The 27,841-nt window shown below is 38.0% G+C and overlaps 1 protein-coding gene across 8 annotated transcripts in view; it reads right to left on the bottom strand.

The window, feature by feature from the left end:
- The window catches only part of TBC1D5 (TBC1 domain family member 5), a 542,853-nt gene that overhangs the window by 42,498 nt on the left and 472,514 nt on the right, over positions 1–27,841 (bottom strand). For all 8 annotated transcript variants that reach the window (XM_038570747.1, XM_038570749.1, XM_038570748.1 and 5 more), the window contains 2 exons: positions 23,939–24,004; positions 15,381–15,544 (listed from right to left, as the gene is read on the bottom strand). In XM_038570747.1, coding sequence (XP_038426675.1) covers positions 15,381–15,544; positions 23,939–24,004 — 230 coding nt within the window. The remainder of the gene's footprint in view (positions 1–15,380; positions 15,545–23,938; positions 24,005–27,841) is intronic.

Raw genomic sequence — 27,841 nt, 5'->3', positions numbered from 1 at the left:
TTCAGAGAACAAAAGATTCAAACATGAATGTAATAAAAAGGATAAAGCAGGACATGTCCATAATCCATGGTATTTAAATTCATTTCTGAAAATATTTTTACAGTAATAAGTAATATTTCTTAAATATGTTTAGCCTTTAGAAATGTGCTTTTGTGCCTACTGGCACTGCAACATTGTGAGCTGTTTTAATCTAACTGTACCTTTCTAGAAGTTGTTTACAAAAACAATAAACAGAAAAGAATGGCGTCAGAAAACAGGATCACCTACTACAAATTCTAAGTAAACTGAATAAATTTATAATCCTGAAATAAATATACCGGAAATTAAATGTTTAACTAAGATAACCTCACACAGGTATAACCAGAGGAAGAACAAAACCTTACCTGCACAGTTATAAACGTTATTACTTACAAAAATCCTGTAAGTGCTCCTTTAAATAAATAACTATACACATGTGGTATGTCTTAGGAACTTCCTAGCCTTAAAAAATTCAAAAGGTACAAAAATGAACTATTGGGACTTCATCAAGATAAGAAGCTTTTGCACAGCAAAGGATACAGTCAACAAAACTCAAAGACAACCTACAGAATGGGAGAAGATATTTGCAAATGACATATCAGATAAAGGGCTAGTTTCCAAGATCTATAAAGAACTTATTAAACTCAACACCAAAGAAACCAACAATCCAATCATGAAATGGGCAAAAGACATGAACAGAAATCTCACAGAGGAAGACATAGACATGGCCAACATGCATATGAGAAAATGCTCTGCATCACTTGCCATCAGGGAAATACAAATCAAAACCACAATGAGATACCACCTCACACCAGTGAGAATGGGGCAAATTAACAAGGCAGGAAACAACAAATGTTGGAGAGGATGCGGAGAAAAGGGAACCCTCTTACACTGTTGGTGGGAATGTGAACTGGTGCAGCCACTCTGGAAAACCGTGTGGTGGTTCCTCAAACAGTTAAAAATAGACCTGCCCTACGACCCAGCAATTGCACTGTTGGGGATTTACCCCAAAGATACAGATGCAATGAAACGCCGGGACACCTGCACCCCGATGTTTATAGCAGCAATGGCCACGATAGCCAAACTGTGGAAGGAGCCTCGGTGTCCATTGAAAGATGAGTGGATAAAGAAGATGTGGTTTATGCATACAATGGAATATTACTCAGCCATTAGAAATGATGAATACCCACCATTTGCTTCAACGTGGATGGAACTGGAGGGTATTATGCTGAGTGAAGTAAGTCAGTTGGAGAAGGACAAACATTATATGTTCTCATTCATGTGGGGAATATAAATAATAGTGAAAGGGAATATAAGGGAAGGGAGAAGAAATGTGTGGGAAATATCAGAAAGGGAGACAGAACGTAAAGACTGCTAACTCTGGGAAACGAACTAGGGGTGGTAGAAGGGGAGGAGGGCGGGGGGTGGGAGTGATTGGGTGACGGGCACTGAGGGGTTATTCTGTATGTTGGTAAATTGAACACCAATAAAAAAAATAAATAAACAAGTATTTTAAAATAAAAAAAAGGTATAAAAGTGTTAAGCATAGTTATTATGACAATTGCTCGTCTACTGAACATTTAAAAAAAGGTCTCTCCTAGAAGGGCCTGTGTTTGGTGCATTAAGTGGCATCTGTGGAGAAATGTCCCCATCTTTTGGATTTTTGGGCTCTATCATCTCATGCTGTATTTTTGTAATTAGCCAACCTGACCAATCTTTTGTAGACCAGAATAGCTCTCTCCTCCACCATGCCAATTAGCACAGATGTTACTTTATTTAACAAGGGTTTTTCCCTCTTTGCTTACACGTGATCAGACCAACTGATGAAACCACCCAGCCAGCATCGGGGCCTCCAGCTGAGTTTCTCATACTATTACTGGCTGGGTAGTACCATCTGTGTGCTTTCCCTTGCTGTTCCTGGCACCAAAAAGTAGGCGTCTGCACAATGGCTGACCCAGATAGAAGGGCCTTTACCAAGGTTGTTTTTCTTACAGCAAAGCTAAATGACCCATGTGAGCATGAAATGTGCACCCTTATACCACCATTCTCTGGGCTGACTCCCATAATGTCCCATTAAGGACAGCAAAAAATGGCACCCTATAGCAAATCCAAGGAAAGGATCAAGCGTAGGTTAAGAAATACTTTGTTACAATTGGTAAAAGGAAACCAAGCATTGGAATAGCTTTGATGAACACAAACACTATCAATTCCGAGATGCTAGAGAGAGAGAGAGAGAGAGAGAGAGAGAGAGAAATAATTCTCTAAGTTACCTGGCTTATTCACATGCCTATCACACTTTGCTTAATTTACTCCTTAAACTAATTTATAAAGACCCTATTTCTCACTATATACAAACAATTGCTGTTTAGTTTTTTTTTTTTTTTTTTTTTTTTTTTACGTGGGTTGGTGAGTGTCACCGGGATATGAAGTGACTTTTCAGGCCCTAGGAAAGGTCAGAGTAAAGCCTAATACATCTAAATTCATGCATAGCATGCAAATCCTTCAACAATATTCATTCATAAACATTTACTGAGTGTGAGGCACAATATCTGGCACAGGGGATACTGTGATAGCAACAGAACCCTTATACATGAATATAGGTAGTTCTCTGACAGAGCAAAGGAAGCATTTGCAGATAATCTAAACACTCCTCTCCCCATCTCAAGATGCTGCTTCTGTAGGTTTGAGGAGAGGCTCTGGAATCTGGTGCCTAGGTCGGCCCATAGCTACTTATGGAAAGTACTTAAAGCTTCTAGAGGGTGGGAAGGAAGACTCCATGGGCCACAAAGTACTTGTGCTGAGACTGGAGGAAACTTGAGGAGTTCAGTAGCCACATAAATAATTCTGGTCAGAAGAAAGAGCAGAGCAGAACAACACAGAGGCATGAGACAGCATGGCTGGTGTGAGGGAACTCTAATAGTTGTGCGTTCCTGAAGGGGTGACAAGGAAATGGAGTGAGGACTGATGATAAGGTTGAAGGCATGAGATCAAGGGCCCTGTAGGCTGTGCCTTAAAATCACAGGATTTATCCCAGGGAGAAGAAACCCCTGAAGAATTCTGGTGGGTAGATACTGAGGAAGACATTCACTGGGAGCAAGCTAAGTGTTCCAAAATACTTGAGATGTATGTGACTATTAATAAAATGGACTTCCTCTAAAATTTCTAATTAACATGGTAGTTACTGAACTGAGAACAAAAAATTAATAAGTATAGTTTTTCTATATCCTCACTCTCCTGGCCCTAACCTATGACATTCAGAAGCTGCACGTCAAACCCAGATTAGAATTAGTTCTGTGATAACACCTGTTTTGAAAATGTGAATCTGTTCCAACAAGACTGATGGGTTAGGGAACTGAGTGAATTTCACGTTTGCTTATGCACAAATATATCCACACGGAACATCACATGAATGCTGGAAACCGCATAACCAGACATTCAGGAATACAGAAAATGCGTACGTGCACGCATGTCGCAAGTCTGCCAGCTACCTCAGTTGACAGTGTGTGTGATAAGCTACGCCCAGATCCCAAATTCATCTGATTCTAGACAGTTCCTCCATCCACTACTTCATGGTAACTCACAAGCTGCAATCTTTCTGAGGTCTATTTCCCCAACCAAGCTTCAGGACTGTATTTATTACAGTATTGATCTATTTGTTAATCATTTCACATGTATAAACCATGCTACCACTTTAACCAGGTTCCTGCCTTTTTTTTTCTTTCAAAGATTTTATTTATTTATTCATGAGAGACAGACACAGAGAGAGGCAGAGACACAGGCAGAGGGAGAAGCAGGCTCCATGCAGGGAGCCCCGCGTGGGACTTGATCCCGGGTCTCCAGGATCAGGCCCTGGGCTGAAGGCAGGCGCTAAACCATGGAGCCACCCGGGCTGCCCAGGTTCCTACCTTTTTTTAATGTATCACTGATGAAGTTTCTGAGTGATGTTCTCCAATCCCATTTCCCCATGAGTCCACTAGTTTTGAATGCATGACTTTGCATAGCATGGTAATTTTGGGGAACATATAAATTGCCTCTAACAGAAACGACTGTTCCGAAGATGACTGTTCATTTGAAGATGAATACGTCATGACAGTCAAATTGATGTATTTTTCCCTAACAGTAACTGTAGAAAAGCTTTAGTTGACAGATCATAGTGGCACTCAATAGGCCTAACAGAACTTTGACTGTAGGGAGGAGTATGGGTACTCCATGTTCATATCTCATATCCTCTGCCCCAATAGGGCCCTCCTCTCAAGAAGAAGACATGGTTTATCTTTCTCCTTTATATGTTGGTGAATAGATATGATGCTGAGAACTGCTATAGCTGTCTCACTTCTAACAAAGCCTTTGCTAAGCAAGGCAGGGCAGAGAGGTGGAAAGAACCTGGGTCCTTGAAGACACTGATGAACTGGTTCTAAACCTTGACATTTAAATAACCTGGAAAGTTTTTAACAATTACAAAGTCCCATGCCCCACCTAGAGATTCTGATTCAGTACTGCTGTTCCTGACGTTTTTTTTTTCAAGATCTCTAGGTGATTCTAATGCGAACCTAGGAATGAGAAGTCCTTTGGACTTATTTGACCTAATAACTTTCCTTATTATTTGAATCAGTTTGAGTCAGGGTTTCTGTTATATTCAGCTTAAAGCATCCTAAATAATGACACTCTCTTTGAAATGAAATGCAAGGTCCAGTATTTAAAGTCTTTAAATTTCATAGGATCATCTCAGGAATTTAAATCTCAATTCCTGGTAAAACAAAATTAGACCCACTCATTTCCTCGAAAAAAAGGTCTTGTGACTGCCAACCTTCAAACCTAATTCTGAAGACAATCATCACAGATATCAAAAAGGAGTTCAGTTATAATTGAGACTGAGAGTTGGTGACTTTGACTACAGACACTGAGAAAAAAAATCAACACTCATTTATCCTGAGCAGTAAAATAGGTATTAGTAGTTTTATTACTGTCTAGCTGGATGGCATTAAAGTTTAACTTTTTCTTCGATTTCACTTTCAAAAGTATTATTATTGGTATTTTATGGAATGTGTATCTTTGCATTATTATGAATGAATAAGAGATCCATGGGGACTATATAACTAAATATGCTTCAAATCCAAAAGACTGTCTAGGATCTTGACTGAGAACACCCTGAAATTAAGCAACTTGGCAGCATTTCTCCCTGTCTATGCTAAATAAATTGGAACATTATTTTGCATATGAGGCCTCCTTCAATTTGCACTGTGTGGGGTGGGTGTACATGTGTATGTGGGGTGGGTGTATATGTGTATGTGGGGCAGGTTAATGCTATAATTTTCTAGTTCTTTATGCTTTCTTGTTAATGGGACTCTTGATATATCTGAGGGGACATATTAAAGAATTCAGGTAAATGTTGCAAACTTCCATGATCTTGTTTACAATTCTGTCTTAACTTTGGGGTGGTGTCCAAGAATTTAAAGGTGTTGATGATCAAGAGGTCAGAGTGATCACCTGAAAGAGACAAATCCTAGATGCCAGTCTGAAAGGCCTTTTCTGTTGCAGGGGCAAGGTATGGTTGGAATGGGTTTATTTAATAAGATTAGACCATCTTTAAGAGTTCATCAAAGAGACAAAATAAGAAAGCTAGGAAACTTTAAAGCAGAACAATAAGAACATCAAAGGTGAAACAATAATTAGGAAATACTACCAGGAAAGCCAGGGGTATATGAAGAAATAAATGGCAGGGGTAGGGAAGGGGAAGTGACCCCTTTCATAACTGCTTTTCCAGTTGAAACATTTTGTTTTCTTCTCTCTTGTTTTCAAATGCAGCCCATATTTTTTAGGGTAAAGCTAATTTGTTCATGGCTTATAAAAATCACTATACTTGGGAGTTACTGCTATTAAAGCTTCTATCTATTGACCTAAGTAACTTTGGAAAATGATGTTCTGACTGGAAATAAGGCTACAGACAGAACTGCACTAAGTGGGTAACAGTTCTGGGGGAAGAGGGAAGGCTCTGCTATCATCTGAAATAAAAAGGAAATTTGGGGATTTGATTGTATCCCAATGATCTACATTTTCAAGACATTTTAAATACTTCAGCTATATTGTAATGTCAGGGCTGAGAAGGGTCTTGCTTATTTTTTTTTTTTCATGTATTTTTAAAAGTTGCTTGTGACCAACTGTACTTCACAAGCAGAGAAACACTCCAGGCCAAGGTTAAGCTTATGTGAGCCAAGTTTACTCTTCTAATCAAATACAATTTACAGTGAAGTTAATCACATGCATTTGTAATGACAGACATGCTTATTAAGAGGCTTAATAAAGCATGAATGGTGAACCCTCTGTGTAAATGATTATACTTAGTATTCTTATGGTCAAGAGTATTTTGATTTTGTTCTCCTCATCTCATTAGCTGTTCATATCAACACTAACATGTTTTTTTCTGGTACCATCTATGTTTCTTTATTTCTTTTTTTTTTTATCATTATTGCTGCAAAGTAGAAAGGTCAAAAATTTTTCCAACAATTGCGGTTCCCTCTTGGGGCCTCTATTCACTGAAAACACGCTTTTAATTTAATTATGAAAAGTCACCTCTTTGGGTGCAGGACTTAGCTATTACCTCAGTACAGAGAGGAAGAATGCCCCTTCTCAAGGCAAACACAGCCTCCAGACTTGGGCATGCTGTTCAGTGAACAGAGCAAGGTTGGGTTTTCACACTCATGTGCTCCTTCAGCAGGGCTCTCACGAGCAGTGCACAACCTGCATTACTGAATGCTCTGTAACCCTGCACCTTTCTCCCATGCTGCAGATGTGGAGATCCTGGTGTTTACCACCTGCAATACTTCCACATGGATGAATTCCTGACACATGGGCATCTTGGAGCAGAAGAAAGCTGGGAGGGTTTGGGGAAAGAGAGAAGTGGCAGCAAAGGTGCCCAAGCCACCAACTGACCCAGCACTTCTAGTCTGAGGGAAAATCAAAAAGGTGTTTCTTAGCTTTAAGGTTCCAAGGTAAGGAGAAATCTGCCTATCTGATACAGATCTCCCCTTTTGTTCAATAGGCCTAGAGTTCCTAGGATAGGAGCTAAGTCATTCCTCCTGGAATTAAAGTGCAGTCAATTAAACACATAGCTTTCTGAAAAAGTTAACATTGGGTTTCAGAGAGTAAATGATGAGATGCTAGGGACAGAGATTTAAAGGCAGTAAGATGGGACTCCTGGGTGGCATCTGCCTTTGGCTCAAGGCATCATCCTGGGGTCCCAGGATTGAGTCCCCCATCAGGCTCCCTGTGGGGAGTCTGCTCCTCCCTCTGCCTATATCTCTGTCTCTTTCTCTGTGTCTCTCATGAATAAATAAATCAAATCTCTTAAAAAAAATAAAAGGCAGTAAGATGCTATGTAGGAGAGGGTGGTGTTGCCACTGAGGAGTAAGGAGGGGGACAACCTAACTGTCCCCACAGTTTGGCCTCTGGCTTTAGCTGACCATGGACAATTCAAAGTCCTCATCTCTTTCCCTGCTGTGCACATGTGTACTTTAGGACACAAATTACTGCCCCCAAGGGAATGTGGCTTTGAAAGACTAAATAAATGTCAAGTTTCAAGAAAGGTCATTGGAAGGAAGCAAATGCTATTAATGACACATTTAATTTAGCATAATTCAAACCCACAGGAATTTCTAGCCAGGGATTCTAAATATTTCTGTTTCACTTGAGCTCTTCCCCAACTATTGTCTATGCCTCCTGGGCAGTGTTCAGCACGGGTACAGTCTGGCAAGTTTGCATTTATGGAGATGATGGAGATGAAGACAAATGATGGAGAAGAAGGCACAGCATGAGGGGAATAAGCATCTCATTTGTTCCCAAGGGCAGCAGCTCACTGTCCTAAATAGGGCAGTATAGTCAAGGTTCAGCACTCCACTTCCTGTGGTTCTGCTTTCATAGGCTCCTCAGCTATTTTGGTTAAAAATAAAGTTACTGAAGCATAAAGATATTAAAACTTGGTTATAAAATCTGTTTACTAAGTTAAATTAAAACTGTCATCCTGTAAGCTGTTGACAACAGAGAGCTCTTTATGATGCTCTTTTTGATGTTCACATTTCTTCAAGATGGAATTACTGTTTTGGGTAAGGCAAAAAGATGGAAATAGGAGGAAGGATTGCTCCTACAAAGATACATGGCCCACTTTCCCTGACCTTGAGCTGGTCCACTGACAGAAAGGTTATGAACAAGATTCATATAACACCTAACGAGTAACTAAATGTTATGCTTCAAATACATGAGCTCATTTTGGTCCTTAGATTTATAATTCCTTAGAAGACAGAAAAACTGCTGATGTCTAAATTCATTTTGTATGTATTTAGGTCAATAAACTATATTAAATAGGACTGTGTTTTAAGTGAGACTGTATTTTAATCCAGTTATCATTAGTATTATTGATCAAACAATGAGAATACAAATATACACTTATGAACTGAAAAAAACTCTATAATTAGACACCCTAGATGTTGGCTTCCAATTCCAAACAGAAGCCACAAGGAAATCACAATCAATACTTTCCACATAGGAAGTATATCACTGACTGAAGAGAAAATTGGGTTATTAGGAAAATTCTGGCCTCCTGGGAATGCCACTGCTCAATTTCTCTCTTCCTGCTACCAATCTAACTCAAGCTGCCTAAATATTCACCAGTGAAACATTACTGACAACAGAACTGGCTCTTTTCAAAGGCAAATACTTCAGGGAAGGATTAAAGAAATCATTTTGGAAATCAATACTCTAGGGATAATTCATCTATCTATCTGTATAGGTACATCCTTCCACCACCTTTCTGCATGGTCATGGACTTCTCTAAAGTTTCCCTTTACCAGAGACTGATTTTGGAGTGGGTGTGTGATTTCATTCTGGCCAATCAATGAGATGGGAGAAAGAGGGAAAGCCTGTTGGAGAGCTGCCAAATAGAAACTTTTCTAGATGTTTTGTGTGTTGGGGAGGGGAGATGACAGGATATATATCTGGCTCTGTGACATCCCTCTTGAGAACATGATGGATGTGAGGTGAGGACAAAGCCAATACCCTGAGGATGGAAAAGTTGGTTGATGTCAATGAACAGCTGAAGTATCTGATTCCAGGTTTGCCAGTCTCAGGACTCTTGTTACTTGAAATAATAAGCAACAGATTTCCTCATTTGAGATAATAATTTCTTTTATTTTTACCACAAGCAAATTGTTATAATCCCAACCATTTTACATTTTGCTAGAGACTGTAAGAGAGAAGAAAACACCCACAACAGACATTATTGACTGCCTACTCGGGTATCCATCACCACTATCTGTCTTAGGCAGTTGTTGGATTTTCATAAGGGGAAACAATGGTTGCATTTAATGAAAGAAGAAATATGTTTGTGGTTCAAGTCTGATCTCTCACAAAAAGCCTATCTAGATAAAAAACAAAAAACAAACAAAAAAACCCATGATCTATCTTCTGAATTCATATTATTTGTGATCTTTACTGCTTCTCTGGCATTAGGCCATATAATGTCTCTCACGTTGATGAGTTATATTCTTATTTAGTTTAATTATTACTTAACATTTGGTGGGTTTCCCTCTCCCCTGATTTTGCCTCAAGCACACTCACTGGGACTACTCTCATATATTTCTTATACAGATATGTCTTAACTTTCAATTCCTAGAACATAACCTGAAGTAGATTTGGTAAGTTCAGGTTGTCCATAGTTTCAGAAGTAAATATATTTAATATTTAATTTATAATTAAATATTCTGAAAGCAGAAGAGTCTGCTTTCAAATTTGTTTTCCTTCATCTGACACTTTTCGTTATTTTGTTGTCATAAAGAACAGATAAATGAATATTACAAAAATAATTATATTAGTATAACCATGGCATATGTTCAAACTACCAAAGAACAATGATGAGTGCATACAGGGGTCACAAAAACAGAGGATGAATACCCTCGGATGAGCTTGTAGGTGGTGTATACTTCATTACACATCCTGTTTTATGCAGGGATTTCTAGCTTGGACACTTTGATTTCCTATAGTTTAGAGAGGATTCTGAATCATGGATAACTTTATATCTTTAGACCGGTATGTAATTATCACAAAGCATAGCAAAGTGACTTGCAGTTCACCAGGAACTTTAAAAAAAGTTTTAATTGGCTGATGTCCTTAAATATTAGAACTTACACACAAACTAATTTTAGAGCTTTTCTTATGTTCAGTATTTTCCCTATTCTTGAATGTTAGCAAAGATATTCTTGGAAATGATTTGGCAACAATTGCGGAACATGACTAACAGTGCTAAAACAAGTAAAAAATTACTTAACAGTCAGATGAATGACCAACTAAAATAGATTTCTAGAAAACTAAGTGCTGGATGTCACTTACATTATCATGAAAAATAAAGTATGGAAAATTAAAAGTATCCAAATTCTCAATTTTGTTTTCAAGATTAAAAAATGAGAGCTTGATTAAACCAGGGTCTGAATTAGGTAGGACCTAAAGGCTCTTTTGGGAAACAAAGTAAAGGGAAAATTGTCTTTGTGAATAAATACAAACCCTCACAACAACACTACTACAGAAAATGACGTAAAGGTCAATTTTTTAAACTTCTCACTAGTTTGCTCATATTTCAGATAGGAAGTAGAATGGTGTCTTTCACAAATATATGGCACAAAGCTTAATTTGTTACCTCTTTTAAAGACTTAGCCGAGTTTTGTGTTCTATTATATGGCCAAATCGGGCATTGGCAGGGAGTAAATGTGATATATCTTTGTCTAAAGGAGATAGTCTGTGGATTACAGAAAGGCTTTGTATAGTACATTAAAAAACGATACCGAGAAGAAATAGGTTCTATGACTTTATATATGATGCTTGTCCAAAATATGTCACACATATTGATTTTGAAAATCATTTCTCAATAATGACACTAGAACCACTGTAAGCAGATTTCACCACACTTTGGTTGATAACTAGTACTAGATTATTTTGTTTTAATGTCTGTTTTCAACTGCTATTTTAACCTTTTGCTAACTGATATCAACAATTTCTTGATCTTGGACCACTTTAACAGATAATGGAGTCTTGAAATCTGTAAGGTACATATAGCTTAAGGCACTGGGGATCCAAAGAGAGAGGTATCCTTCCTTTAATTTCTGGCTACTTGCTTATGTGAGAAACTCATAATGATGATATTAATGAAAAACAATTTTGAACTTTTTTGAAGACACGGAATATCCCTGTGTCATACCCAAATGAAAGTAAACTAGGCATAGAGATGGGAGGTGCCCAGTAATGGGCTCTAGTGCCAGGAGAGTGGGCAGTGGCAGCGGTGGTATGTGGCTCCCACGGGAGAATGGTTCCTAGCTACGGGCCTGAACATTTTCCAACAGTGTACCAGTAGGCTATGATAAGCAACAATCTCAGCATAAATCAACAAAGGTTATTTTTCACTCATACTTCATGTTTATCATGAGTTGACAGAGGTTAAGAGAGATGAGGAAGATCTTGTAGTTGCAATACATACATATCACTTCCCCTTACAACTCACTGGACAGAACTGGTTATGTGACTCTGATAGCTCATGGGAGACAGGGAGGTGCAATCCTACCAAGTGCCTTAGAAAGGGGGAGACCTAGAATTACCTGGCAAAGAGCACTGACTACCTTATTTCATAAAATAATAAGATAACCTATTGAAAAATGAGGAGCTTTCTCTCGAAAACTTCTGCCTACTTACTTTCCACAGTTAGAAAATATATTAATTTTTGAATAATAATTTTACATCCTGTTTCTTGGTACATAACAGGTCTACATAGAGAATTAGACTTACTCTATATCTATTTTTGTCTGACTTCTCAGTTTTAAGTTACAGTTATCACCATAAAGAAAGTAATTAATTGGTGTTGTAGACTAATCCATATGCCACCAAAATATGATAAAATGCAAATGAAACATGTCTCCATATGCCTTTTTCATTTGTTATTCCTTATTCTGGTTCTTCAGAGACATGTTCTTTGTATAGGCAGATATCTCTTCTAATTTATTATGCCAATACATTCTGGTTTTGTTGTGATTTTTAGTTATTATTTTTAATCTAAGTTATATATATATATAACACTTTGAAGAGTCAAATGGTTCTATAAGGCCTGTTATGAAAAATGGTTCACACAGCCCCACCCTCTACTTCCTGCTCTCCAGACAGAACTCCTTTCAATTCTTTTACCCATTTTTTGTCCCAATATCTCTAGCTTATATTGCTATCTCTTGATTTTTCTAGAGTATGACACACTTATACTGACCATACCACCTGCTCACTACCCTCCCCCATGCAAAGACACAGTTCCCACACCCCATCTTCTCTACAGAATTTTATCATATACTTTAAAAGATTTTATTTATTCATTTATTTGAGAGAGAGAGAGAGAGAGAGAGAGAGAGAATGAGAGAGACTATGAATCTGAAGAAGGCTCTGTTCAACACAACAGAGAGATGATGACCTGAGCCAAAACCAAGACAAAACCAAGAGTCAGATACTCAACTTGAGCCACGTAGGTGTCGTCCCCCAGGATTCTGAGTAGATTAATAGCCAATAGGCTTTCAGTATAATGTCTATGTAAATTCTAGTCATGGCTCAGTTACAAGGCTTATCATAACCTTTTTTTCCTTTTTCTGACACCGTTTTTCTTCGGAGTTAAAAATCATCCTGCGTTTTAATGGCTTAGTTGTTAATAAAATTAACATTAATTCAAACCCCAACTTTCTCCTAGTTTAAATCTCTTAACTTGTTCAAATAGTTGTTCCCCAAATGGCATCTTTTTGGAGAAAACTTTGTAGAACCTTCTGACTTGCTCCAACTTGAGTTGGCTGCTGCTCTCTGGACCTGTTAAATTAGCTGTACTCTGCTTAGTGTTGGGATCTCCCTGTGTTATCATTCTGAGGAATCTTTTTGTCTTGCTCTGGATGCTTTATTTCCTTTTTCTCAGGTTTTCCCATCCTCAGGGATGTCCTCGTTTTTATAGATCACATCCTCCAGAAGATTCTAAGGTGGGAGTTTTTTGAATCGTGAATATCTGAAAGTGGATATCTGAATCGTGAATATCTAACCTCACACTAAATTACTTTGGCTAGGTATTGAGTTGAGGCTGGAAGTAACTTTCTCTTAGAACTTTAAAGGTATTTCTCAAACTGCCTTGCTTCTGGTGCTCCTATCAGAAATTCGTAGCTATTTTAATTCCTGATCCTTTGTTGGAAATCTTTCTTTTCCCTCAACACTACAAGTTTGGAGGATATTATCTCTTTGTTCTCAGAGTTCTGACCTTTTTCAGTGATGTATCTGGGTGTGGGTTTATTTTTGTTTGTGTGGGCCTTTCTATGGACTTTTTTGATCTGAAAACTCAGGCCTTTCATTAGTGGAACATTTAATTAATTGTATTTTTTATTATCTCCTTTCATTTTCTGTTTTCTTTCTAGAATTTCCGTTTTTCAAGTTTTGAACCTCTTAGGTTGGTTCTCTAATTTTCTTCCATTTTTCTATCTTCCTTTCCATTTCTGTCTTGTATTCTGTTCTCTTGGGAGAGTTCCTCAATTTTATCAATTCCAAACTCTTCTATTGAGCTCTACATTTTAAATATCATATTTGGATTTCTAATAGCTTTTGTTGTTATTATTTTTTTTTTCTAAAGTGTTCTTCACCTGCATAAACTGTTTTCTTCCAGTTACTTTTTTCTATTTGCTTTTGCTGGTCTTTAACTAACGGATGCTTTCCTCAACTATCTGGTGATCCCTGGCTGTCTTGCTCATGTAAAGTAGTGTGAACTAAAAACTAAGTGAAAGGTCTGTGTTTGGACAGAGCTATGAAGGTTGGGCTCACTGTAAAGCGAACCAGCTGTTTCCCTGGAGAACCCCTAAGGTCAGTATATTTGTATGACTGTTACAAAAATTTATAACTTTTGTGTGAAGAAAATTCTTCTAATCTCCTTCCTGAGAGGATATATATATACTGGTATTCTGGGAAGCAAGTGTGGTGAGACTTGGGGATCTCAGATTTAGTATTTAAATATACTCATCATTCTTTTTTCAGTAAGGTGTACTAAAATGTACCTGACCTCTCTGTCCAGAGACATTCTGTTTTACACTTTCCAGAGTGCTGCCAGAGTGGGAAAGGGAATCTAATTGCTTCCTTTTTTTTTTCTTTTGTTTTAATTCTAATACAGTTAGCATATAGTATTATATTAGTTTCAGGTGTACAATGTAGTGATTCAGCAGTTTCAGTTCCATACATTACCCAGGATTCATCAAGACAAGTGCCCTCCTTGACCCAATCACTTATTTCACCCATCCTTCTATTTCCTGAAGAGCAAGTTCCAACTTCACTCCTTTACAGTTCCTGAACTTCTAGAGGACTTTACAATCTAAGTCAAGTTATTTCTTAGTTTTTACCTACTGCTGACTTAGCATTTAAAAGTTTTTTCTTTAAAAAAAATTTTTTTTTATTCAATCATGAGAGATACAGAGACAGAGAGAGAGAGAGAGAGGCAGCGACACAGGCAAAGGGAGAAGCAGGCTCCATGCAGGGAGCCTGACGTGGGACTCGATCCCAGGACTCCAGGATCACGCCCTGGGCCAAAGGCAAGCGCTAAACCACTGAGCCACCCAGGGATGTTGTTTCTAATTTAGAACTGTTTCAGTAATAGCTAGATCCTTTCCTGTTATATGTGCATCTTCTTCCAGTGGGCAGATGGATTCTTCATACTAGAATATTAGATGTTGAATTACCTCTAAGATGTGGTTATTAAATGTTTTATTTTTTGTGAAGTTGGCTTAAAAACAATTTTAGACACAACCAGATTTTTAAAGTGGTTGATATGCTTTATGTATATTTTTCTGAACAATGTACACAGAGGATCTTAGAGAGCAGCTATCAATTTATCATCATTTAAGTGTAATTTGCATACCTTTAAAACAAATGGTAAAGTAATTATTTTTACTTTTCATGAAATAAAACTGAAAATACACCTTGGTTTGTTTTATAAGTGTCTTAACCTATTTTTTGATAACACTACTTGTTACATTAAAAAAATAATAATAACACAGACTTTGACAGAATAGCATTTGCAGAGACAAAAGGACTGAGATTTGGGATTCGACATATTTTAAACTGATGCTGCTTTTTTCCCCCAGTATGATGCAGACTGTGGCCTTAAAATATCACTAAGTTATAATAATAAAATTAAAATATTTTGATGAAATTCTTTGCTTTAGTTTATAGACCAATTAAGAGCTTTACAAAACCCAGTACCAAAGAAGTTTTAACAAATGCAGCATGCTAGGGGAAACTGAAGGATGAAAGAAAAAGTGTCCTTAAATACTTACAGATTCTTTTCTGCCCATAGTTTTGCTGTGTGAGCGGGAACGGGAGATGTTGCTGAAGAAGGAATCTTTTTTAGTAGCAGATGAAGGTGGAGAGCCAGTGAATTCTCTTCCTCCAGGCAAACTTTCAGTGCTTGGGGAGGAACTGATGGTTTTAGAACTTTGTCCTGTAAGAAAAATTAAGAGGCAATAATGAAACACTGGACTTTTTCACTCAGCTACTTTATTCACTGTCTTTAATAAAGGATCAATTATTATACTTCTTTGTTCACATCAACATAGGGACACTGTGGAGTTATTAAATGCAAGCATTTTTATGTATCAGAATAGCTGCCAAGTTTTTAAAACAATGAAGTGCCCCTATGCATTTTCACATGTAATTTATCCTACAATAGTCCGAGTGTTGCACACATATAAAAAAACTAAAAGTTTGAATTTTTAGAAATCACAGGTTAGATAACTGGATTTTCCCTCACTAAAGGAATCATCCTTAGGGACTGTATGTAGAAACTATTATACTATATATTACATTAGTATTGAAAAAAACCTAAGTCCTTCAGCAATTTTTCAAGAGAGCTTTCCTTTTTATTAACTGCAGAACAGATATATAGCTCCCCCAGCTTATGGTAGAAGCATCTGTAAAAATGAGACAAGGTGCTGACTCACAGGGCCTTCCTCTTTCTAGGCTGGTTCTTATATCAGAGTAGGTGCATCTGTGATTCCTGCATCTATTACTCTGCCTAGCAGAAGACCTTTTCAGAGATGAAACTAAGTCAGGTCCTGTTAGAATCTATCTCTGAATTATCAAGTCCCAAATTAGTGGCAGTATTGATAAAGTACTTATCAATACAGAAATTAGCTTACTAACATTTTTGTTCCTTTTGGGAACACAAACATTTTGACCTTAAGAAAATGGAGTCACCAGAACATGTCCCCAAAGGGGATGATGGAGTATTTCTGGAGATCGGAAGGAAGAGCCTAGGGACCAGGAACAGTTTTGCCTTAAGACAGAAGGACTATCAGACTTCCCTGCCCTTTTCAGGCCTCACACACAGAGAACAGGACAACACTGGTATTGCACACTGGGCAAGTGGATGAAACATTCCATTACCCAGGCCTCACCTGGACAGCTCCCAGGATAAGGAGTCAGTATTCTCAACAAGCTTGTAGCCCAGAAGCTGTACAGAGGTTCTGAAGCTCTCTACAAACCTTTTAAAACATCAATCACTTCTTTTGTTAAAAGAAATGAAAACTTAAAACCTGCTCTCAGAGGCACATTCTTAAATATATTGTGGTGCCCTGTCCAAGTTCCCCCTTCTGGACAAAGACATTTAGTCTCCCAGCCACTGGTACTGTTGACTGATGATGGTTCTTAGAAATTGCTCTCTGCAAACAGCCCTCAACTGAAGAGATCTGCTCTATCTAAGGTCGTCCCTTCCCCAGGGATTAGCCCCCAACTAATGACTGGTTGGGGATGGCAGAAGATAAAGGCTGGCTTTCCTGCCCCAAGGTGGATGACTCTGAAGGGCCATCCCAGCCCCAGAGGTTTCAGCAGCCACTGCAAAGCAGTTCAACTCCTCCCTCAGCTCAACGCTACTCCTTTCATTCCCCAGATACTGACCTTGATGGCACACGCCCACCCCAACAGCTTCCTTCCCCAACAGACCCAGAAGTCTTTGTCTCATTTTATTTCTCAGAAATTCTGACTCATGACAATTATTTAGAATTATTTTAGATTGCAGGCATTTTAAAATATACTAAATAAAGATAAAATTCTTTGGCCACCTCAGGCATGCACATATTCTTTCATTCATAACCAACTAGGGAACAAGCCTCATGCAGATGGATCTTATGAAATGCCTACAGAAACTCTGTCCAGCACTAATGATGAGGGATGACCACAACAGGAACTCTTAAAAAGCTCCTAAAATAGCAGTCCAAGGGAAATAGAGACTTGTATGTATACTAACTAACCTAAAATCCCAGGTGATACAAACAAGAAGTGTCAACAACAGTATTCTGGAAGCGCAAAAGAGGGAATATCTGATCTTGTTTTAGGCAATGAGAGGTGTGTGCCCCATCTTAAAACCTGAAGAGCAGGTGGTGGTGGTGGTGGTAGTGGTGGTGGTGGTGGCAGCTCAGGAAGGGTCATTTTTGGCAGAGAATGCAGCATTTATCAAGGCAATTAGTAAATGCTACTGGGAACATCTAGCTCTATCAGAGCCTAACTGAATCCCTTGGAGCTTCCTGCCATCCATATGTACTTGAAAATGACACCAATACTAGTGTAAAATAAGCTTAAGTCCAACAGAATGCTTCTTTTTCATTTGATGATTATTTTAATGGCTTTCTGGGGGAAGGAGAGAATCAAATAAATTCTTTCTGAAAGTTGCTGGCACCCTAAATGTGAGCTTATTTTCCCTCTTGGTCATCCAGTCCTTGGAGAAGGCAGAAAAAAGGGGAAGATGAGGACCTAAATAGGGCCAGGGAGATCACGAAGAGGACTTTGTTCTCATGCTAAGGGGTCTGTCTGGACTTGCTCTTGTCTGTAGGTGATGGGAGATACTACATTTTAAGGAGGAAAGTATCATGAGGATTATAGGAGCTTGGTTGAGTCAGGCATCTCCCGTACCTGCCCATACAAGAGATTATAAGGGCTTAACCGAAGGACCATCATGTGATAGATTTCAAAGATGTTTACAAAGCAGAATGCCTCAAACCAGTACCTGCTGGCTCTGCTGCACCTAAGCTTGAGTCTAAGTCTAGTGGATATCTAGTTGTGGGGCCTTGAACAATTCACTGACCATCTATACATGAGACAGCTACCTCATACATGCTTTGCATTCCAAGTGGGTGACGTGCATAAAAGGCTCAGTGTGGCTGAGCATATGAGACAATATGCTAAGTACGCAGTAGACACGAACCATTACTAGCACAGTGGTGGCTTCCAAATCTAGAGCAGAGAGAGTTTAACATAAATATAGCAGGTTGCAGATTTGCTAGCCCTCTCTCTCATTAGGACTATTCTTACGTTGGCTGCACCTCCCACAGACTTTAGTGCTAGCTCTAAGCACAGGACTGCCACATGTGACATACAGAAGACTGCCTTGTGGGATGGCTGGAATCCAGGACCTCCTCTACTGCTCTGCTTGTTAAGATGCATATGCCCTGGTGTGAGCTGCATCTGAGTAGCTTTCTCTAAAGTGCACAAAGGTGCTATCTGGACTAAATATGGGTGTGTCTAGGTCTATTAAATCTTTCCTTCATTTTATTTTCCTCTCTGAAACATTCAATAAAAGTTTTGTGTCCCATGTGCTACATGTCAGTGGAGGCTATTTGTCAAGAGCCCAAGCTGACTGAATGGGCTTCAAAGGCATCATGAAGAGCCTTCACCACAGAGTGGCTGGGAAGGAGGAAAGAGGGAAGGGGAGGAAATATTTATGGAGTGTCATGAATAATATTTTTGTGATTTTCTTCTTATTTAACTCGATGGGAAATAGGAAGAGGGGCTGGGGCATATTCCTAAAAAGACGGGTAGAACCCCTGTAAATCTGAGACTGGCTGGAGGAGTTGGACACGGGACGCCCAAAGACAAAGGCCTGGCAAATCCAGTGCTATGACCACAGAAAGGGGATCACCTTGACTTTTCTCAATGCTCCAGGAGAAAATGAGATATATCTGGCCCCTCTCTGGTGATATTTTGTTACTTCACAGACTTGAATGACAGACAGCAAGAAGACTGATGTTTACACATTAAAAATATAGATCTTGGTGTCACATGACAGTGAATGGAAGCAAACTATCTGAAGCCCCTGGAATAGAGCTTGACCAGAGAGTCTAAGCACTGCTGGATGTTCCCACATGCAAACATGTGGTTACAGAATATCAGAAGTAATTATTAAAAAAGAAAAGATAGAGATGCTGAGTTGGTTCTTTCTTAATCTGATTCTAAAACCCAGAGGTATTTGAAAAAAACACATAATAGGGCCATCATCATCACCACTACCACCTGAGCAGATAGCACTCTTGAGTCCTTACTGTGGGACAGGTGCTGTGGTAACTTTCAATAACCAGCCTTAAAGCAGCTGTTCTTTTTTTATTTTTTATTTTTTCTCTTCCCAGATATGAGGGTATGTGATTCCCTTAGGTCATCCAGCAAGGCAGTGATGGGGGCAGAATTCAAACCCAGACACAACTCCAGAGTCCATGCTGGGTAAAACTGTACCACCCTGCTCCCCTAATAAGGGCTATGCCAGGTGGGCTATAGTACATGTGACCTAAAATTACAGAAGAATGGAATGAGGCCTTTTGAAAGTAAAGGGACAGAACATAATGGAACTGTTTGTCTTGCTTCACGACTATCATTTCTCATCAAGCAGAGTGGCCAACATAGGATCATTCACGAGGATAGTTTTTGGTTTCTCAGTGTCTCTTCTCACTCCTGTAATAGCTCTTCTTCTGTTTGTTTTTTCTTATCATTACTATGTCTTACTCTAGTTAATTTGGCCTCTCTTTTTGTTGTTCTACCAATTTGTTGCTTGTCATCTGCACTGGGGCATTTCTGTTAGTGCTTTGTTCTTGAAGGTCCAGAGGGGAATCATCTCCAGACATATGAGCTGTTATTGTGCTAATGTGACTTACGTGTTATTTCTCCACTTACAACATACTTTTTTTCCTAGAAGAATTACAAAAAACCTAACAATGGTTACCCTTAGGGAAATGGGTTGGCAGAAACAAGTGGGAGGAGTAGAGGATTTTTTTTCTATGTAATGGCTTTAATTGAGATGGTATAATGTTTTATGTGTTTTAGTTTTAAGAGTGTCAACAGTGGGGGTGCCTGGGTAGCTCAGTTGGTTAAACTCCTGACTCTTGATTTCAGCTCAGGTCATGATCTCAGGGTTGTGAGATGGAGCCTCGTGTGGGGCTCCACGCTGGGGATGGCATGTAGCTTGCACGGGATTCTCTCTTGCGCCCTCTTCCCTGTACCTCTTCCCTTTTCTCTCTCTGTCTCTCAAAAAAAAAAAAAAGAAAAAAAAGAAAAGAATGTCAGCAGTGTTTATCTGGGGGTATGGAGAGTTTTGACCTTTTTCTTTTTTCTTTTTAAAACAACCTGACAAATGTTATACAATGATATTTTTGTGTGCAGGTATATATGTATATTCATATCTGCAACATAAATAGGTATACACAAGTATAAATATTAAAAACGCTTATGGCAATAAATTAAGAAATCTAAATTTCTTTCCTAATGGTCCATTAAGTGATAATACTTATATACTTCTGTTGTTGGAAATTCTAAATTCTCTTTGGAAGTAATATCTGTGTGTGCATATACATGTATATGTATGTGTGTGGTATGTGTGTACCCATATTTTAAAGCTTTGTGATTCTTAAATATCTCTTGAAAAAAAAGTTCCTGGGGTAGGTGGGCAATTTCCAAAAACAATTTTCAAAAATCTCTTTAAGTCTTTAAAAAAAAAATTCTCCTTTTGGCACATATTTTATGACAACAACCTGGCACTGAGATGTAAAATGGAACTTTCCAATAATTTCCAAAAACTATTTATTGACTTAAATTGTAGGTTTTCATTTTATTGTCAGTGTTTTTCTTAAAAAAAAAAAAAAAAGCCTATACAATTTTACGTTTAAAAGGAAAGATACAAATACATAATCTCATGAAAAAATATAATCAAAGAATCACTGGAAGTATTGATATTTACTTCATTTCTTGAAATATACTCCATTACTTTGAAAAAAAGATACTGGAGTCTAAATGATAGTTTTATTTCCCTTACAAGTCTATCTACTCTTAAAATATTATAACGGGAGGCTATAACGGGTGTGGTACCCCTGATGAAGTTCTCCCAACTTTTGATATTGCTGGTCCTATTAAGCATAGATTGTTAGAAAGTTTTTTGTTGCCACTACTAACTATTTTGGTTGACTTTTACTTCCCCTTCCTTTCTGACACTCTGCAGGAAGTGTATTGAGGAAAACACAGAGTGACTTCTCCAAATTAGAGAGGTATTGTCTCATTTTCTTATCATCATTGTCACAATTATCACCACAGATTGAAGCTTTTTACTTGGGCTTCATGACTCATAAAGCAGCTGGAGCCTTCCCTATCAGGCTGATACAATCTCTGTCAGGCATGGCAGGCAGGAGGAATTCTGAACTGGGTATCTAGAAAAAGAGGTGGTTCCTGACAGTATGCCTGCCTGGGCCATCTAATGCACAGGCTGAGGCCCAAGCAACCTGAGAATGCTGAAAGGAAAACCAGGGACCAATGAGAATAGAGTCTGGCACACAGTAAGCACCAAAAAATGCCTGGTGAATAAATGAATAAGATGATTCTACCTATATGACACAAGTGATCTGAACAAAAAAATATAACATCCCTCTTTAAGATGTTATTATAAAAGCAATTGTTCCTGTGGCTCTGGTCTGTAGGAAAAAAAAATGGATGGAGCAAGAGCAGAGAAGCATAAGTCAGAGTAAGCCAGTCTTTAGCTTTCTCCTTCCATAGATATAAACTGAGATTCCATAACCAAAGATCTACTTTGTAGTAAACTAACTTTTAAAAGTTAGCAAACTGAGATGCCAAAAAACCATTAAAAGTTGCCTGGGGAGGGGGCTCAGATTTTTTTTAAAGATTTTTTATTTGTTTGCACAGGTAGAGAGGCAGAAGGAGAGACAGACTCCTGGCTGAGCAGCGAGCACAACATGGGGCTGGATCTCAAGACCCTAAGATCATGACCTAAGCCAAAGGCAGACACTAAACCAATTGAGCCACCCAGGCACTCCTTGGGGAACTCAGATTTTAATTTTAGGAAGCAAATTGAAGTCCTGTGAATTCTTATCAGATGATCACAGTAATATTCATTTAAGCATAATAACGGACAAGATTTAAGAGAAATCATCTGGAGATTGTCTTTTCTTTTGTCTACCCTAATGTATCCCTTTATTATATAGATCTCTTAGACAGCAAAAGAGTAAACAGCAGCTCTTCATCGAATTCTCAGGCTCAAAAAACCCTTAAAGGTCAACTACCTGAATATTCAGGCTCAATTACCTGAATATAGCCAGAAACAGTACCTGTGAAAAATAACTCTATATAGAAGAAAGATCATATGCTTCTATTGCCACAGTATTTTTTAAAGGATTTTATTTATTTATTCATGAGAGACACAGAGAGAGAGAGGCAGAGAGGCAGAGGGAGAAGCAGACTCCATGCAGGGAGCCTGAGGTGGAACTTGGTCCCAGGTCTCCAAGATTAGGCCCTGGGCTGAAGGCAGTGCTGAACGGCTGAGCCACCTGGGCTGCCCCACAGTATTTTTTTTTAAAGAAGTTAAGCCAATATACCACTCATCCTCCTAATCACAATGTATTATTTTCTGTTAATTTATTAAAAAGCACAGATATTATGAAGATATCATTACTAGTTTTTTATTTTTTAAAAAAGATCTCATTCATTTTATTTGAGAGAGAGAGAGAGCACGCATGTGCAAGCAAAGGCACAAGTAGGAGGGGGGAGCAGACTCCTTGCTGAGCAGGGAGCCCAACAGAGGGCTTGATCCCAGAACCCTGGGATCATGACCTGAGCTGAAGACAGACACTTACCTGACTGAGCCACCCATGTGTCCCTAGAACAGTATTTTAATACTAGTAGCATGATTATATTATGTGAATATTTTAAATTAAGGAAAGTGTGGTTGTGAATTTTAATTAATACTGCTATCTTTTAAATCTGAATTTGAATGGGAAATTCTTAGTCTAGACTTCCCCTTAATACAGAAATGCTCTCTATAACATATTTATCTGAAAGATTATATAATAGAAGATTAATGCAGCAACTTTAATATTTATACATTTAAAAATGTACACAGGAGGTGCTCAATTGAATTACTATTATTTTGTACTCCTGAAACCTTTTGTCTAGATTTTTAACAAATGGTATGGTATCTAAATGTGATCTTTTTATTTTAAATCATTGCCAATTACTATACACAGATCTGTCGCACTGGACTTTGATTCTGTTAATATGATTCATAATACAAAGCCTGTACTTTTTTTTTTAAATACAAAGCTTGTATTTAAACAATTCTTTCAAAGTCAAGTTGTAATTCTTTTAGGTAAAATATAGTAAGTATTTCTGGCTAATTAATAACATGCATACGAATAGCATGTAAGGCATCTCTTAGAATTGATTTGTTAAATACTGTCACAGAGCACCTATGCAACAAAAAGAACACCTCAGTCTGACCTTCCAAATAAAATGTAGTGTTAAAATAACCACAAAATATAGAGTGACCGTATTTTGAAAGGAAAGAGACTGGTGCAAACTTCATAGAAAACCCACATCACAGCCAGATTTGGCATCACCAGATGACATGAGAGGGGACTTTTGTTCTGAACAACAGTGCCACTCAGTGGCTGAACAATGGTAGTGAACTGATCAAGAGTATGAATGGAGGGTGGGCAAAAAGAAAAATGGAATTTTGGAGTAGGCAATGAGAATACTGCAGGCAAAGAGATAAACTACGTTGCCATGGTAACTGTACCTTGGAGGTCAGTTAGAGTCTGGACGGGAACAGAAACCTGAGCATCGCTTCCTGTAACTACATCGCCTGGATTTCATAAGAAAAAATAATTAGATTTCATAAAAAGGAAAAAAAAATCAACTTTACTTTTTTCATACTTAATGCTTTCATCAATCTAATTACTAAAAGTACAGCAAAACAAAATACAATCTCAGAAAAGTTAATATAAAGTATTTTTTAAAGGCAATAATTTTTAAAAAGTGTTCCCTAAAAAGTTTTGTGCGTGTTTTTCTTTAACAAAACAAAACAAAACAAAAAACAAGTTGCCCCTAGTCTAAAGCAGAGGAAAAATTGAGCGATCAAAAGATCCTGCTGAGATTTCATTATGCTAGAAACAGTAGTGTGGTATAACATTTTCTTTCTTTAAAAAAACTCTTAACCCAAAAATAAGTTATATGCATTTATTAAATAGGCATTCTTTTGAAACGGATTTTCTCCTGTAACAGAAGTTATTTTTAATTAAACTTGAAAACAATTTCTTCAATGATAAGATAAATACCTAAACAAGCTCTAATTTCATCGTAAAGTATTGAAAAGATTTAGTGAGTTACCACATGTGCTTACAAATGTCAACATATAAAAATAAATCTGTGAACTGCACACCCTTTAAACTTGATATACTTATTATAGGCAAGATTTCATTCACAAATTGGACCTATGGTAAATGCTCAAAAAGAAATGTTCGACTTCGAAGGAAATGGGGAGAAAGGGAGTGCATTTTAAAAGTACAGGAAAGAAAGGATAAGGAGCACAACTGGAAATTCTGTGAGGAACTTGAGGTACACTCCCATTGACAAGGAAGACTTTCTGTTCTCAGATTTCCTTCAGGATGACCAAGTTCAACATCAGGCACAGTCACTGTCAACAGAATAAGCCTCTCAGCATCTGAAGGCCTAGCCTACTTTGAAATTAACAAACTAAAAACCAAGCCTTCTTAAAAGATACTGTATTTTCCATATTTGATAATGTAGGATTAATAGACTTCCTTCCTTTGTCGCTTTTACAATAGTAAAAAATCAATTTCCGATTTATGTATCACACCCTCAGTGCCTTGACCACTTGCTCTAATTGTAATTGACAGCACAGCCAGCTCATCTGGAAATTACTGGGTTGTAATCATATTGTCCCCATCAATTAACAGTACACATATTTTGAGATACACACACACACACACACACACACTCACATACATATCTGTATCTCCTGTGACTGAAATAAAATCTATAAATAGGTACATACTCCAAACAGCAATAAGCAGCTTTTAGTGGAATTTATCAGGTTCCTGAATTTTCATAATATCGTTAACTCTCTGTTCACCGATAAATGGAGTGTCTACTTTATATATATTTGAAGGAAAAAAAATATATTTGAAGGATATTTTCAATTCTATTTTGAATTGAAATTGAAAAAGCAGCTACTTTTCTCTGCTGCTTCTGGATCACCTATTAGTGTATATTTAGAGATTGAAAACTTGTTTTAATATTAAATACCACCAGAAAATTATGGAGGAACATTTGTGCTCCCTCTTCTTTCTTTCACAACCCTGCTCCCAACACATATATAAACTACAGTTTGCGTTTCCAGCACCATACATGTGAATTTTGGGTTTTCCATACAACCATTCCCTTATATAATCACAAATAACCAGGAGTTAACTAACCTAAGAAGATTCTATTCTAAGCTATTTCCATTTTTAGAAACAATCATTTTTCAAAGCAACTTCCAAATTTTCCAGCAGAGTACACTAAAAAGGCTAATATGTTCTTTCTCCTCAAAGGCACCAGGTAGGCACCTTTGAACCTCAGAAGAGTGTTCTGAGACAGTCAGAAGCCACATTCCAACACAAGCCTCCCGACAGGCTACAGATTGTGCTCACCAATCTCTGGGATCAGGTGATGCACTTGCAGATTTGTCACTGTCACAGCACAGCAGGATACTTGTAGGAAACACCAGCATAAAGACCCAATGCTGGAGAAGTATTTTTCCTTGTAGAGTTAACAAATCCATCTTGATAGCTGTTTGGAGCTGGGAGGCTTCCCTGAGAGAAGTCCAAACCTTTTACTTCAGGGTGAGGAAACAAGTGGTCAGAATGGTTCAGGACTGTGCTTACAGTTAAATATTTTGTGAGTGAGTCAATGAGAGAAGAGCAGCAGCCTACACTGACTTCTACTTGTGCCAACTGTTCTTTTTGCCTTTTACTCTGTTTCATTCAAACTTTAATGCAGGGAGGGGCATTAGCAGGAACAGTTATCCTTGAGATGAAGGTAGACAAGCTTTTCATGATTGACATGAGAAGAATGAACCAGAAATAAAAAGAAGAGTTGCCAAACAAGGAGACTTTCTCTCAGCACAGGGATCAGTTACAAAATGCCCTAGTGATACTCATGTTCCAAATACTTTGCTTAAGTGCTCTGCTGTCTCCTTTCAACTGGGGACTTCGTTTTCATCAATTGTTCCATCCTCATGCACTTCCTTTCTCACTTACTGTGATATTAATACTTGACATTTCCTTAGAGATACAACTTTATACTTGTACTGTCATTTGGCTTGGTTCCTCAGAAAATTTAAGCTATAGCATTAAGAGATTCTCTGACTCATTTGCCTGCCATCAGTTAGAATTACTACTGACTATGGTTTGTTATCAAAGCAATACTGAAATCATATTTGGTTAGAACAATAAAACAGTACATTAAGAAATATATAAAATAACATTCATTTCCATTCTGAAAGTGGGCATGTCTCCTGGCATTAAAATACATTTACAATGTGTTAGTGATTTGAAGTCCTCTTTTCTTTAAGTCATGTGTGATAACTTTACATTAAAAAGAAAAGAATGTAGTTTTAAATGAGATATTCTTGTGTAAGGCAAACTGAATATTCTACTGAAACTTATATACTAACTATATACAGTCTAATACTTCATATAGGTATTGATAGAGAACACCATGGAATGGGATAATAAAGGTACGCTTGTTATTGAATAATACTCATTATTTGCACCATTGAGGAATAAAGTCCATTTAATTTAAGCTTATCAGTTTAAATGACAAGAATTTAAAATTAATAGTTTTGGATGCAATCTTCTTACACAGAGTATATGAAATATGGTTTGAGGTCTTTTTACCAATCTAATATTAATATGGTTATTATCAACACCAGTGACTGAACATGGCTACAACAAGGGTCCCTTTAAGACATGAATGAGGCATGGGTCAGGGTATTTGTGCTGACACTAAATAGCCACAGACTCTCTGCTTTGTGGGGTCTTAGGATTGAATTTTGTAGATTTTCTGCCATGATGTTACTATTTCTTGCTTCTATAGTATAGATAGCAGAGTCCCACCACTAAAAATAAATGCAGCTGTTTCTAATCTGCTATGAATAGGGGTACTTAATATATAGGTCTCTGCAAATTGGGGAAAATAGGATCATAAAGGTTCTAAGAACTTGAAGGGCTCTCTTATGAGTAAAATACATGTGGGAAATGAAGTACCGCAAAGGCTATGACACACAAAATGTGCTTAGGTGAGGCTGGGCAGCAATGGCCACTCTCAGCACTGCCAACATAGCCCTCACTCCTCAAACGACAGCTCTGGATGACACAATCTCCCACGTCTCTCTGCTCTGACCTACAGACCTAAATCTTAGTGCAGGGACTCACAGACTTTGGCCGCTTGTGGTTCTGTTTAGCTTTTCTTCCCTACCGCTTGCCCCTACAAGGGTCTGATCCTCCTCTGGGGTAAAGCAGATAGATGAGTGGCTGCAAGCCTAGGGGCACGCTTCTGCCAATATCCAATGGCATGGCATGGAGAAATGCTACAACTACGAAAGCCCATGCTGTTGGAACTTCCCATTTCCAATTCT

The sequence above is a fragment of the Canis lupus genome, chromosome 23 (genome assembly GCF_011100685.1).
Source record: "Canis lupus familiaris isolate Mischka breed German Shepherd chromosome 23, alternate assembly UU_Cfam_GSD_1.0, whole genome shotgun sequence".
NCBI classification, from domain to species: Eukaryota; Metazoa; Chordata; class Mammalia; order Carnivora; family Canidae; genus Canis; species Canis lupus.
The sequence above is the reverse complement of the archived record's forward strand: the minus strand, read 5'-3'. Positions and strand labels throughout refer to the sequence as shown.